The sequence below is a fragment of the Cyphellophora europaea genome (genome assembly GCF_000365145.1).
Source record: "Cyphellophora europaea CBS 101466 unplaced genomic scaffold supercont1.3, whole genome shotgun sequence".
Classification (NCBI taxonomy): Eukaryota; Fungi; Ascomycota; class Eurotiomycetes; order Chaetothyriales; family Cyphellophoraceae; genus Cyphellophora; species Cyphellophora europaea.
This window is the reverse complement of record NW_008481809.1, coordinates 252,730-266,577: the sequence shown is the minus strand read 5'-3', so window position 1 is coordinate 266,577 and position 13,848 is coordinate 252,730. Positions and strand designations below refer to the sequence as shown.

The window sequence follows — 13,848 nt, the reverse complement described above, 5'->3', positions numbered from 1 at the left end:
AACACGGCGTCTAGATTCAGATCAAGCTTCAACTTGCATAGACGCCAGGCGCGCGAGGCTTCCGCCAAGGGGGTGGACTTATGTACACCAAGTAATTATACTTTAGGAGGCTTTTCTGCGGGAGTAGCTCGGGGTCGGTTCGGACCTTCGCCAGACTAGTGCAACTCCATGTTCCCAGACAATTGGCATCGTTTCTAAGTACTTGTATCCTTTTTCGTAAAAAGAGAGGGCAAGTTGAGCTGCAGGAGCAGTGGTTACTAGAGTGAGATATACCATGCACGAGTCAGCCCAAATTCAGAGCTCACTTCTGCGGTCTGTGCCGAGGACGATACTCAAATTCTCCGACGCGGCACTTCAGACTTCAGCGTTGGACAACATCTCGGCGGGAGACCCAGCTATCGCCCCTGATACTCGAGCAGGGATGATCCAAGTGAACCGCCGAAACCTCTAAGCCGTTGTTTGGCACGCTCGAACACGCACATCGTCGCCGTCAGTGCAGAGACGGCTGGGACTAGGACACGCATGCCCCTCCATCGGGAGATAGACTCTGAGTTACGAAGATGCCACGGACGGCGCTCAACCCGATGTCTGACGCTGCTTCAGTTCATATAGTTCCCAGAGGCACCTTGGTGGACTGCAGCAGGGGAGAGCAACATCCACGGGGACTTGGCTCCGGGTCTCCTCGACGTTCTTCCCATGAACCATGATCATAAATAAGACACCTGGCCCGGAACAACACTTTCACACTTGGATTTACTTCTCGGACCGGCATGCGATGGCGCCGTAGACGTTGCCGCGCATATAACGAGCGGAAAATCTGGCGCCTTTGATTGGAGCCGTCTCTAAATCGTGGAAATGCGTGCGTAAGCCCTCCTCGCTCATGCAGAAAAATCGCCATTCCAAACCGCACACATTCGCTTCCTCCCCATTCGAAGTGTCATCCAAGCTTGAGTCTCCTCCAGAGAATCCCACACGAATTTCTCCAGAACCCTTCCTAGAAGATCCACTCAACACCCACATCCCCCGGCTCACCACCCCCGCCCCTCCTCCGAAGCTGATGCCTCCACCTCCCCTCCTCCCTGCCCTTCGACCCCAACCCCCACCCCATACGAAACTCTCTCTCCTTGACACTCCTCCCCCTCCAATTCCAATTCCAACTCCCATCACACATCCGCGGCCCTACATCCCCACCCTGATCTCCCTTCCCATTCTTCCCCCAACCAGCACCACTAGCACCACCATCACCCACCTTGTTCCTGTTCCTCTTCCTCTCAACACCCAACAAATCCCCCCACCCCACAACCCCACCGTTCCCCTCCCGCCCTACCCGATCCGGCCGCAGCCACAGCTCCGGCGGCGCAAACATTCGTCCCTCAGCCGAGATGTGGATGTTGACGCGCCCCACGCACGTCGGGAGGCGGAATTCGCGCACTTTTTGGGGCGGCGGGTGCGTTGTCGTGAGCTGGGATAGGGACGGGGCTAGGGGTAGGGATAGGTTGGGGAGGGTGTGGGAGTGCTGTAGCAACGTCGCAGGGCCAACCCCGCGGAGCGGAAGGGGATGCGGTTGCGGGTGCGGTTGCGGTGGGAGGGACTGTCGCTGGCGGGGGAGGGTGGGCGCCGAGACGTGCCTTTCGTGAGCGCAGGTCGGGATGCGTGCGCCTGTCTCGGAGGAAGAGTGGGAGCTGGAGCAGGAAGACGAGGAGACGATGACCTCCTTATCCCAGTCGTGGCCGACGACGTAGCGGTCGCGCAGCTCGGTTTCTTCGCTGACGCCGTAGGCGACGCTCGGGTCGGAGCGAGAGGAGGAGGAGGAGGAGGAGTTGGGCGTGGCTTCTGTGCTGGAGCGGATGGTCGTGCTGCTGCTGCTGCTGCCGCTGCTGCTCTGGTCACCATCGCTGCGCGAGTACGAACCCATGCCCGACACCGCACTGCCGTTGCCGCAGTCATTGCTGGCCTCTAACCCCCCCTTCTCCACCACCGCAGGCGATACCTGCTCCGTACTGCCAACGCCAGAGCCAGGCGTCGAGCACGCCGAGTAATCCTCCACCACAACCTTCCAGCCCAGCCCCGACTTCTCCACATCCGGACCCTGTATAGCGGCACGCTCGATACGGCGCTGTGCCCGTATTCGTGCTGTCTGCAGATGATTGCCGCCTTCGTCCAGTTGCTGGTTTGGCGCGCCGCCGTTCCTGCCGCTCCAGCATCGGCCGAAGCGCATGGCGCCCGTGTCATGCTCGAGCAGCACGTTCATGTCGCGTGCGGGGCGGCAGACAGCTTGTAGGGCGCCTCGGGGGTCGGTGTCGCGGGGTGCGCGCAGGCGCGTTAAGGATGGGAAGCCGTGGTGCAGGAGTGAAAGGGCGAGGTGGGCATTGGGGGTTTGGGGAAGAGTGGCGTCGAGAGGGTCGGTGGTGGCGAGAGCGTCTTGGAGGGAGAGGGTAGGTGTCGGCGACGAATGGTCCGTGGAGTGGGTGGATGAGGTGGCGATGTCCCAGTGCAGGAATTGCAGGGTTTTGCTGGCGAAGAAGGGTTGGAAGACGACGGTGTCTAGGGGGAGGGAGGGTGTGGTGTCGGATTGGATGATGGTGAGTTTGGTGAGGCGGTCAAGGGAGGAGAGCAGGCGGGCGATGGTGACGAGGGAGGTCAGGTTTTGGTGGATGAGGGATAGGCGCTCGATGAGAACGGCGTTGGGGGACGCAGCCCAGCGTGTAAGGCCAGCGTCAGAGACACCCGGGCACTCTTCGAGGCGCAGGCTCATGATGTGCGGCAGCGTTTGCAGCGTGCCGTCGTGGAAGTCGTCGGCGTCGAAGGAGGAGATGCAGAGGTGCTTGAGCTTAGGGAGACTGCGGAGCGCATGGACAAAGACCTCATGCTCCAGCACGCCCAAGGATCCTGGTGAGCACAGCAGCAGTGTCTCCAGTTGCGTCCACCGATCGTGGTATTGCAGGAATTGATAACTTTGATCGTGATCCATGATGCCCGGCGGGAGCTGCTTCTGTGCCCGTGCCGTACAGTCAGCATTCTCGGCAATGACCCATACATGCTGCTTCAGCTTCCTCCTCGTGCTCAGCGCGTGCGTCAGTCTGTCAAAGGTGTGGTTGTAGAAGGGGTAGAAGCCGGCAAACAGTTCCAGATTCGGACACGCCATGACCACGCTGGCCAGCAAGCACAAATAGTCATCGTACTCTGGGTTAGGGTCCCCAGTCGCTTGATACAGTGGAATGATAGGATCCGGCACGCGCAAGTCCCTCACCAGCGCCGCCAGCAAGGCTTTGGCCCTCAGCGTGCGCCGCAACAGCACCAGCCGCGCCCCATGCTTGACCTTGAACCTCTTCAACTTCTCCGGTGCGTCCTCACCCTCGATCGAGACGCAAGAGTAGAGCCTGTGCTGCGCTGCGGAGAACCATGGCTTACAGGTCATCTGCATGGCGCAGAGGTCGCGCATGTAGCAGGTTGTGCAGCCATTGCCTTGCTTAGATGTGTGCAACAGGCGCAGCTGGTCGAGCACGCATTCGAAGACGGGGCTGGGGATTTTCCGCCAGTCGATGGGGCGGTAGACCCTCTGCACGGCCTCCTTGATCTTGAGTGCTGCATCCTGGAGCGGTGGCGGAAGAGGCAGCGAGCTCTCTGAGGAGGGGTCTTCATCGATCGACCCCAGTGTGTTCCCCACGTACACAGTCAGCGGCCGTGGCTTTGGCAGGGCAGGTGCAGACTGCGTATGCTGTGATCGACGAGGCGTCCGTTGTTGCCCTATACCCGAGAGACTCTCATGGCGGGTCTGTTGATAGAGGTTCTGGTGTTGTTCTGGTCGATGTTGTGGACGGTTGGGACTGGTGCGGCCCGTGGTATCAGCGAAGCGAGACATGGACTCGCGAGAAGCAGAGACATACCGTGCGTCATGAAAAGCCAACAACGCGTCCTCCGGCTTCAGTGACTGTCTTTTCACGCTTCCCCGCCCATCTGCCAGCCAGGCGTTGAAGTGTTGCGACGGCGGTGTTGGCAATGACCTCACAGGGTCGCTGGTCTGCCGCGGCATCCTGGTGTGGGAGTCTCCCCACGTTGCCTTGTCCTGATGCTTGTCCATGGTCTAACTCAATGACTTCTCACACGTCCCTTTCTCGGCATTACTACCTGGAATTTGTGCATATCATATTCCCTCCTTGTGACCGGCGATAGCTCTCAAGGGCAGAAGGCCACAACTGTCCCAGTGACATGACAGATCGGAACGCGAGCTCGTCTTCCAATATATCAATATGCGCGCGTGCTATAGTCTCCCCGCCCTTGACCCGCCGCAAGGAGCCAGCGCGGCCAGGGCATTGAATGGGCATGGGCCAACAGGCAAATCGGCTGGGTGCCAAAAGTTGGCGGCTGCTGATCCGAAACCTGGCACGGCATCCCTGTCCACGTCGCCAGGCTTTAAACGAGCCCCGGAGACCCAGGGGGATATGGCCTTGCACCACCAATAAAGAGAGGGAAAATCCTAATTCGGGGCTCCGGTAATCGTGATTCGGAACCGGCAACAAGGGGCTTGTCCACCAATCCTTAAGGGGGACTCGTTTTCGATGTCTGTTCTACCACATTTACGCTTATTGACCAAAGCCTTTCAATACTGGCTGCAGCTACACAGCCGTGGATACGAGTAAGCGGCTTCCGCGCCAGCATGTTGGACGGCCATGCCGTAAATCACCCCTGGACGTCGGTGTGCGCGGAGCTGCAATGCGACGTAGCACAGGTACAGCTTCGAAATCCAAGGGGTGCAGATACAATCGCACCCGTACGCACACACGCATGCAGGACCCGAAGCGGTGGAATACGAAAATCCGAATGTAGCCGACTGACTGATGAACAGACAGACATCGGCTCACTGAGATCAAACTTGTCAGGAATCGCGTGGACTATTCTTGTTCATGCTGTTGCCCTTGTTGTTGGCTGACACTACATCAAGCGGGACAATGGCGTGGTGTTGGCGAGAACGGGTGCAGGTGGTCAAATCGTATAATGCTGAAAGACAAGCATGACCGGGAACAGCATTATCACCTGTCGGGCATCGAATGGGAGGTTGCTGCCGGTGACGGTAAGATTGCTCCATCGACTAGAATAGCTAGGTGCACTACGTCTTCGTCGAGCTGTACCTGGCAGTCTCACGATGCGGTTGGATGATGGGCAGGGAGGTGTCTTGACTATGACATGCTTGTAGCACGAGTTCGCTGTTCATGTCTTGCATCTTTGTCTACGATCATGACACCACACATCTCGCATTCGCTTCCTTTGCCCAATGCCGCGATAGTAGCCTTACAAATCCTGCGCCCAAGATGCAACGCCTCAAGCGCATACCGCATTCTACTAAGCGTAGAAGTTGACCGTATCCTTTTTCTTGGCCTGCACCTCCGCAATGGCATCCACGTAGTGCTCATGCGTGATCTTGCTATTGCCCTTCCGCAGCGCAATCATACCCGCCTCCACACAGACCGCCTTGAGCATCGCACCACCAAACTCATCCGTACTCCGCGCCAGCTCGTTCCAATTGACGCGGTCCTCATCGACCGTCATCTTCCGCGAGTGGATGCGCAGAATCTGGGCTCGGGACTCCTCGTTCGGCAACGGGAATTCAATCTTACGATCCAACCGACCGGATCGAAGTAGGGCAGGGTCGAGTACGTCGACACGATTGGTAGCGGCCAGCACTTTGATGCGCTCATCGGAAGCAAAGCCATCCAACTGATTGAGAAGCTCCAACATGGTACGCTGGACTTCTCGATCACCACTTTTCTCGGAATCAAATCGCTTGGTGCCAACAGCATCGAGTTCGTCGATGAAGATGATTGCCGGCGCCTTCTCTTTGGCAAGGGCGAAGGCGTCGCGGACGAGCTTCGCACCGTCACCGATGAACATCTGCACAAGTTGCGGGCCAGCAAGCTTGAGGAAGGTGGCGTTGGTTTGTGCAGCGCAGGCTCTTGCGAGCAGTGTCTTGCCTGTACCGGGAGGGCCGTACATCAGTGCACCTAGTGATAGATTAGCTTAAGAGGATTCCATGCTGACGGCGACGCTCACCTTTGGGTGCCTTGATGCCAATCTTCTTGAAGCGCTCAGCCTCCTTCATTGGCCACACCACCGCTTCGACCAGCTCTTCAATCTGTTTGTCCAGGCCACCGACATCAGTGTACTTTTCTGTAGGCTTCTCGTCCACCTCCATGGCCTTGACTCGTGAATCGTACTCTGCAGGCAACGTATCCAGAACCAGGTATGAATCCTTATTGACACCTATCAGATCGGCAGGCTTCAGCTTGTTATGGTCGACCAATCCTATCAGAGGCAGAAAGATTGTTTGTCGTGTACTCGTCTTGATGACCGCGCTCTTGCCCACCCGAGTGGCATCTAGATCAATGTTGGCACCCTCCTCCGCAGCCTCAGCCTCGACGTCCAGGTCCAGTAGCTCAACAACATTACCAACCAAGTAGGGCAACTGGCGATTGTTCTCGATCTTGTCCATGTTGTCTTTGATCTTGTCCTTCATCGTCGTCTCCTCGTGCTTGAGGCGATGGAATTCTGACTTGAGAATCTTGAGCTCGTTCTCCAGTAACCGCCGCCGATTGATAATGTCTCTTGTGCTCGACTGGAGGATCTCGACATCGATCTCTTCTTCTTCCTTGTTCTCTTCCGAGTCTTTCATTTCCGCATCATTGGAATCGCCACTGGCGTTGCCAGACGGCTTCTTGCCATCATCACCGTCCTTCTTCTCCTCCTTCTCCCGGCGATCCATGTCATCGAGATCTTCGAGGGTCGACATGGTGGCGGTGTATGATCAAAGTAGTCAGGCGGGTGACAGGAAACGAACAAACAGTTCTCAAGAAGTCGAACAGGGGCCACAGACGGCAAGTCAATGGATGCGCAGTGTTAAGGATGGAATGAGTGAGAGCTCAGAGGAAGTGCAGCAACACGCCTGGCCACAGAGATGACCGGGGTTACGGGGGCGAACGCGGCTCAAGATGGTCAGCCTTGGCATTCGGCGTGCGCAACCCAAGGCAGCCTGTCGTTTAGTAACGCGAAATACGACTTGCGCAACACTGCTGCTATCCATTATCTCTACTTTTGAAAGGTGGGAACAATAAAGATTGGATGTTCGTGTCTTGTTCGTCTGTCTGTCTGCTTGCGTGCCTGCCGATCTAGGTCTTCTTGATGCAAAGGTATTCGATAGAAAAAGAAACACCAAAGGTCTATCAGGGGTATTTCCCATGTTGCAGGGCCATGATATCGTCAGTCACCAACTCGTCGTCAATGCAATGTACCTCCGTCCTGCGCCAGGCGTGTATGCTGAGCAGTCTCCTGATTCAATCTCGGGTCCGTGAATCCCTCATCTCCCGCTCGCCTCTACTCCTCACCTCCCTTTTGTCATCACCCGTGCCGTGGTGTTCCCCGCTAATGAATGTCTAACAATTGAAATCAAATCCGCACCAATTGACGATGTATTACAAGAATGACGGTCTTGTTAAGATACAGGGGCCCGAGTCCATGTCGGTGTTGTGGACGCGCCCGGCGAAGAAAATGTCGATGAAAGTGGTGTCCACGCCCACCGAGAGTGTAGTGATTTTCGATTCCAGTGTGTAACGAAGATAAAAGATGCCCCAAACGCCGATCGGGATTGGTGAAAATGGGCGGCGAACTTTTCAACTTTTGGTGGCTCCAGAAATATGAGACCCTTCTCAAACGCCGCCTGCCAATCCGTGTCTAAGCTCAAAAAATGACTAGTGAAGAAGGTCGCTCAGGTGGAAGTCGCAATCAAAAGAGACCGGAAGCCACGTGTCGTAAATGTCGTGAAGATCAAGCATGGATGACGATCAAGATATGTTCGTTCTCCAGCAGATCTTGGGTTGGTCATAACCCCGAACCACAGAACTTTTCTGCTATGAAGCAAGTCCGGTGAGGAGTATGATGCTGTGTGGGCCAAAGAGGTCGAGGAAGGTTATCCGACGACAGTCTGCACAGGGTAGCCGCCATGGGAGAAGTAATAGTCAGAATGCTTGGCGCATAGACTACATCCACAGTTGGCACCGTGAGCCCAAGGTTGCTGATACCCGTAGGATTGGTAGTGTGGAGTATGCTGATAGCCCGACTGGGCTCCGTAGTTGAAGCCTTGGCGATTGTACGATGGCGCCTGCGCGTACGACCACTGATTGGGATAGTACTCCGGAGTGGCAGGTCCACTGTGCGGTGCCGAAGGAGGCGAATACTCTGACATGTACTGGCGAGCCCACTGGGTGTCGTACTGGGAGCCCTGCTGGTACTGGGGTGGGATGGGATTGTCTGGTGACATGAGGATGGAGTGCTGGGCACCAAAGCGAGGCGCAAACTTGGTCTCAAGAGGAGCCAACTTGTGCATCTCTTTAGCCTTGATGGCCTTTGCTTTCTTCTCATAGGCATGCCAGAGCTCGATCCAACTGAAGAAGCCATCTTCTTCCTCGTACATCAACTGATGGATTTCCCAGTTGAAGCCTTGAAGCCATTCAAGCTCCATGATGTTCAGCTCAACCACAGGGATGCTGCTGACCTCGGCCCAGGATTTGTTCTGGAAGGTATTGTCGTCCAAGAACTTTGACCCCAGAAGCAGACAGGTAGTCAGCATTCGGTAGACGGTGCCCGATTGAGACATGTCTTGGCGAAGCTCTGTGACCATCTTCATTCTTGATGCGAGATAGAACAGACCAAGCATGATGGTGGAGCTCGGCAGACGAGTCGAAGAGAGTATCTGCGAGACGTACTTGCGGAACTCTCTCGGCGGCTCTGAACTAGGAAGGACCCTGGGGAGACAAATTAGCGTCAAGTAAGAGACAACTCCTGATATGAACTTACAGTTTCTGGGCCATCTCGGCAACGAAAGATGCCATCAAATCCATCTCATAGTCGAGATGCTGCGCGACGCCGCCGGTCGGCTTCTCTTCCTTCTTCTCTTGATGACCATAGTGAAATGGATCAATAGCACCACCCGGGGCCTGGATGGGAGGAAGAATCGGCGCAGGAGCAGTCGCATACTGGTAAGTAGGGAGGCCATGGCTGTAACCGTCGTAGGGCAAGTGGCTCATGCGAGGATGCGCGTGCGATGAGTGCTGAGCGGTGTAGGCCGGGTTCTGCAAGTATCGCTCGCTATGCTCTCGCGAAGAGCTGTGACGGCTGTGATGATAGCCATGCACCGGGTAATAGCCCTGATCGGAGGTGGTGCTCATTGGGGTCATGTATGCGTTGTGATACTCAGGTGGAGTAGGGGGCAGGCGAGCAAGGTGCTGGGCGCTGGGGCCCCAGGCCGAGTAGTGAGGCATATTCGTTTGAGATGGGAAGTAGACAGTTTCTCAACCGTCTACTTGTGAGATGGTCGGGCGACGGGGCCTGCGACCTCTTGAAGCCGAAGCTTGGAATGTGTGGTTGGAGATAGTACTCAGCCTAGTACATGGAGGATGATCGATGGTGCGGTTCGCGATGTGAGAAGACTAATAACGCGCAGCGTAGATGCAGGCGAACAAATAAAGTCGACGTCGATACGTTAGGCCGCTGATGTGACAGTAGCGATGAACAAGTGGTGTCGACAAGACTTAGTGAAAAGCTCGTCGGAAAAAGGTAGGTTGGAGGCTGTGAATATTGCTTGGTGAATCGGTCGGTGGCCTATGCGCGGAAGAGTCAGCCCAATGATGTTCAAGCGGTGATGATGCTGCGGCGAGAACGAACGTGTTCACAGGCAGCGGGCAAGTGGCTGGCCGAGCGGGAGGAAAACTGACCACAGGTGACACCAGACAAGTGTTTGATCAATCAAGAAGCGGCGACGAACAGCTCGAGCCAGAACACAGTCGTTGTCGGTAGATTAGGCAGACAGATCACTCGAATAAACGATGACCAGGCCGTTGCGATTGAAAAAGGCGTTGGAAGCGTGTTGTGGTGAGAGAAGAGGCGAGGCTGCGCGGTTTTGGTGATGCTGGGTCTCAGCCCCAGTAACGCAACGTCTCTTTTGATCGGCCACTGGGCGCAGGGTTGCCACGAGCAGTTCCTTGGACCCTTACGGTGTAGGGAATGGTTTCTGCGACAACTGCCAAACAATGGTCTGGGTGGAAATTGTGGCAATCAGACTGATTCAGAGGCTGAGCACGGAGTCGTAACTCGGGCCTGTTCCGAAATTGCAAATATGGGGACAATGTTCTTTAGCCCTGCCGAGAATAGAATACTGGGCCCCAGATAATTGCAAACTTTTGGGTCGCTCAAAGGTCGGAGAGGAGAGACTAGACAATTATGTGTATGTAGAGAATAAGAGGGAGGGAGAAGGGGTGGTGGTGATGGGATGGTGGAAATGAGGGAGGGAGGATTGGAAGTAGGAGGGAAAGGTGAGGAGGCAGCAGGCAGGGCACAATAGCAGAGCCAGCCAGTCCAGCGGCGAGGGATGGACACAGAGGAGTCGGTATGATGAGATGGACACGGCGGTGGCAGGCGAAAACGATGCGGGTTCAACCTCATCAGCCAGGGGGGGTGGACAAGCTGCTGGGGCGACGGACTGGAATGGCTGTGCCGGCCTGAGTGGGCCAGCAGCAGCAGGACTAAGCTGCGCCTTGGCAGAAATCTCTCCCAAAAGCCCGCGGCGCCCTTCCTCATAGGCTACTAACTCGCCCCTAGGCATCATCGGCCTCCCCTATTTTTTCAGTGCGCGTTTTTGCCTCCTGCCGATGGCCGCCACTTTGCTCAGCAGGGAGCCAACGACCCTGCGAATGGGGGCCGACGTGTTCAGGATGATGCAAGAGAGACTTTTCTCCATTTCACCCTGTCTTGGTCGATCCAGACAAACTTGAACCAGCAACGGTTCTTCTTTCCGCTTCAGCCTGGGCTGTGCTGTGCTGTGCTGTGTTGACCATTGTCGCCGTTGCTGCTGCCTCACACTATGTGAGATGACGGCGAAAAGGATGCACAGCTACGCGGCGAGGCCGAATGATGACCCTCCGGAGTACCGTACAGAGACTGCGCAGAAGCAACCAGCCTCGGCCACAGGCGTGTTCTTAGGCTTAGATTTCCCGGCTGTTAGGTAGGCCCGGACTGTCCCTTGCCGCCTATCAACACCTCATGTTTCAGACGACAAAATTCCAACATCTCCTCTCTCCTGCATCGTTGCTGCGGGAGGCTATCCCCACCGCACAATCAATTGATAGCTTTCTAGCCTACGAGCCCCATCTACCACATGTTTGTCTTGCACTCTGTCCGTCACGAGAACACGCAAAAAGTCTGACGGGACGGGTCTGCATGACGCAGCGGCCAATAATGGCATTTCGCTTACCAAACGATCCATCAGTCTAATTCTGCAGTCCAAGAAACCCCGACTTCCCGCAAGTCCCGTAGCGCGGTAAGTGGCATAAACCCTCGGAGCAACGTCTGTAAAGGTGCCCAACAGGACAACGGACTACGCGAACCCTCCGGCGCGCACTCGGCTTCTAGAACACGAGGAAGCCGCTGGCCAGGTTCTTGTCGCTCGTCTTAGCATATTCTTTCGTCTCACAGTATGTACCACCACAATGACTGCTATTGCAGTTGAGCTAGACCGGTCGTCACTGCACCTGACTCTGGAATGGCCACGCACGCACCCGTTCAGGCGGTGGGAGCGAGCAATGCGACGGGCTGCTGATCCACGCAGACCACAGCCTTCACCTCCAAACTCGATCTGGCAGCTTTCGCGTACACTCACCCCAGACCGGCTGACTGCAGCTTGACGACACCTCCCAAATCATATCTGACATTGAGGTAGTGCCATGCCCTCGTGCTCGCTTCCTCAGGCCTCCATGTGGCCCTGCTGTTGCTACACCACCCTAGTTAATTGTAGCGCCATCATGTGTCCTTGCTTTTCTTCGGTCCGTTGCAACTCGTCAGCATCTACACGCCTTGCGCCTTTAGCTTGGTAAGCTGCGGCACGTCTCGGAAGCTTCCATAACCTGATGTTGCCGCCCATCTGCTGTCTGCCTGCTGCCGTATGACAAATGGCCAAGACTTGACTCTGTTTTGTGCTCCGCCACAGAACATATGCCATGATCGGACTCTCGTGACGTTAAAATGCCTTTTCAGCTGATCAGTAGATGTCGCCACCTTCGCTTTCATTGGCAGCGCCTGATTACGTTTTGGGATACCACTCAAATGAGGGTAAGAAGTTAGCCCTCTTGCCGTTGGACTTCTCATTGGTCCACTTGCGACGCCAGGCACTCTCGTCTTGCTGAGCTTGCCGCAACGCCTCAATGCATTCGACAGGAAGCTCATCCAACACCTCTGGGGCGATTGCAGCAAGGCTGTTTTCGTCGTTGTCTAGCCCAGGTGGCACAAGGCTTGAATCTGGCGCCGCCTCTAGAGCAAAATCGTGAATCCGGAAATTGCGACTGTATACAGGATCGAGATGTGGCAGCCTTGTTCCAGGTTGATGCTCGTCCACGACCTCATCGTATACCTTCTCCCAGCGTCCGTGGGTGGACTGCATATGCTTTGGCCACTGCATCGTGTTGGTATGGATGTCGTAGAGGCCATGAAAGTTAGACTTGCGGGCCTGAGCGAGCGACGAGTTGAACACACTGGCGTTTCGAGCATGCTCAAACATCCAGTTATCGCCGGTGATCAAGATGCGCTTTCGTTTCCCTTCAGGTCCTTTCTGGCCCTGTGCCGGCGCGTTGGGGAGGTTTGTATGGTAGACTTGGCTCGCACCATGCCATGCCACGTACTGGTTACGGTTGTACGGCTCGCCGGCTGGGGGAAGACGATCATTGGGATCAGCCAGTTCGCCTTCGACGTCACCTCGCTCTCGTGCCGCTTGTTCGTCATAGTCATCGTTGATTTTTCTGCCTCCGATCACGATCTTGGCACCGAATTCTCGGTATACCGAGCGGGCTGTGACAACGCCGATAGAACGACCTTTGTAGGAGTTGGGCATGAGGTCCCGCTCGATAAGGTCCTTCTTCTCTTCGTCGTCAATCAGAATCTTGTAAAGATGTTTGTGTTTCTGGAAGAACAGGTAAGAATCGCGAAATCCGATGCAACGAGCCGGCTCCGTAGACAGCATGTAGAGCTTGCTGCCACGACCGAGTATTGTAAAGGTTCGTACGCGATAGTCTCGCCCACCCAGCAGAACCCCGTTCTTATCGACCTTCTCCTCGCCTTCAGGTATTTCTGGTAACACGACCTCATCTTCCACCACTTCCATGGGATTTCCAAAATCATCCAGAGGCGGCGGCTGCTGACGAGACACGCCAGACTTGCGGTTGGCCCAACGTCCACGATTACCGCCTCGAAAGCCTCCCCTGCGCTTGGGTGGGGCATCTGATGCAGGCTCGCCAGTATCGTCTTCAGATGCTACCGGTCTATTCTTCGGTGGGCGTCCAGGTTTCCGTCTTGACCCAGGTAGCAGGCTAGGTCGTCCACGGCGGCGAGGGGTGGCGGATCTCGAAGGCCGTGGGGATGCTTGTGAAGGGGTGCCGTCGTCTTCGCCATCGTTCTGATCATCGTCGTCCGCATTTGCACCTTCGTCTTCATCGTCCTGGGGCGTCGGAGCATCTGCAGTGGGTGCCTCGGCCACCTCATCGTCTTCATTGTCCGAGAGATTGGGAATGCGATTACCTAGCCCGCAGTTAGTGTGTTGTTATTTGCGCCAGGTGTAGTGGACGTACGCATTGAAGCGGCGGCAGCCTGGGCGGCCAGGCGAGGTCGTCTCGCCATGGTGAGGATAATGTGACGGGGTAACCACGTTGGAACAGCAGCTTAGCGCGATATACCCGTTTGTCGATGTAGATCTCGAATCAAGGGCTCAGTCGCGCGGTCACAGTGCTCGCGTCTAGATGCAAGGCTACGAGGCTGAAG

At 56.0% G+C, this 13,848-nt stretch overlaps 4 protein-coding genes across 4 annotated transcripts; all 4 read right to left on the bottom strand.

Moving 5' to 3' along the window:
- Nucleotides 1–1,479: 1,479 nt before the first annotated feature.
- Nucleotides 1,480–4,033, bottom strand: HMPREF1541_03006 (uncharacterized protein; the record flags this gene model as incomplete). Its single annotated transcript, XM_008717358.1, has 2 exons — nucleotides 1,480–1,659; nucleotides 1,712–4,033. 2 exons carry the CDS (start codon nucleotides 4,031–4,033, stop codon nucleotides 1,480–1,482), a joined length of 2,502 nt encoding a protein of 833 aa, XP_008715580.1.
- Nucleotides 4,034–5,340: 1,307 nt separating this feature from the next.
- HMPREF1541_03005 (26S protease regulatory subunit 6A) lies at nucleotides 5,341–6,784 on the bottom strand (the record flags this gene model as incomplete). Its single annotated transcript, XM_008717357.1, has 2 exons — nucleotides 5,341–5,999; nucleotides 6,049–6,784. The coding sequence occupies 2 exons, from the start codon at nucleotides 6,782–6,784 to the stop codon at nucleotides 5,341–5,343; spliced, it is 1,395 nt and encodes a 464-aa protein (XP_008715579.1).
- A 1,173-nt stretch (nucleotides 6,785–7,957) lies between these two features.
- HMPREF1541_03004 (uncharacterized protein) lies at nucleotides 7,958–9,308 on the bottom strand (the record flags this gene model as incomplete). The annotated part of the gene is made up of 2 exons (XM_008717356.1): nucleotides 7,958–8,792; nucleotides 8,845–9,308. The coding sequence occupies 2 exons, from the start codon at nucleotides 9,306–9,308 to the stop codon at nucleotides 7,958–7,960; spliced, it is 1,299 nt and encodes a 432-aa protein (XP_008715578.1).
- A 2,813-nt stretch (nucleotides 9,309–12,121) lies between these two features.
- Nucleotides 12,122–13,707, bottom strand: HMPREF1541_03003 (uncharacterized protein; the record flags this gene model as incomplete). The annotated part of the gene is made up of 2 exons (XM_008717355.1): nucleotides 12,122–13,608; nucleotides 13,659–13,707. The coding sequence occupies 2 exons, from the start codon at nucleotides 13,705–13,707 to the stop codon at nucleotides 12,122–12,124; spliced, it is 1,536 nt and encodes a 511-aa protein (XP_008715577.1).
- Between the last annotated feature and the right edge of the window lie 141 nt (nucleotides 13,708–13,848).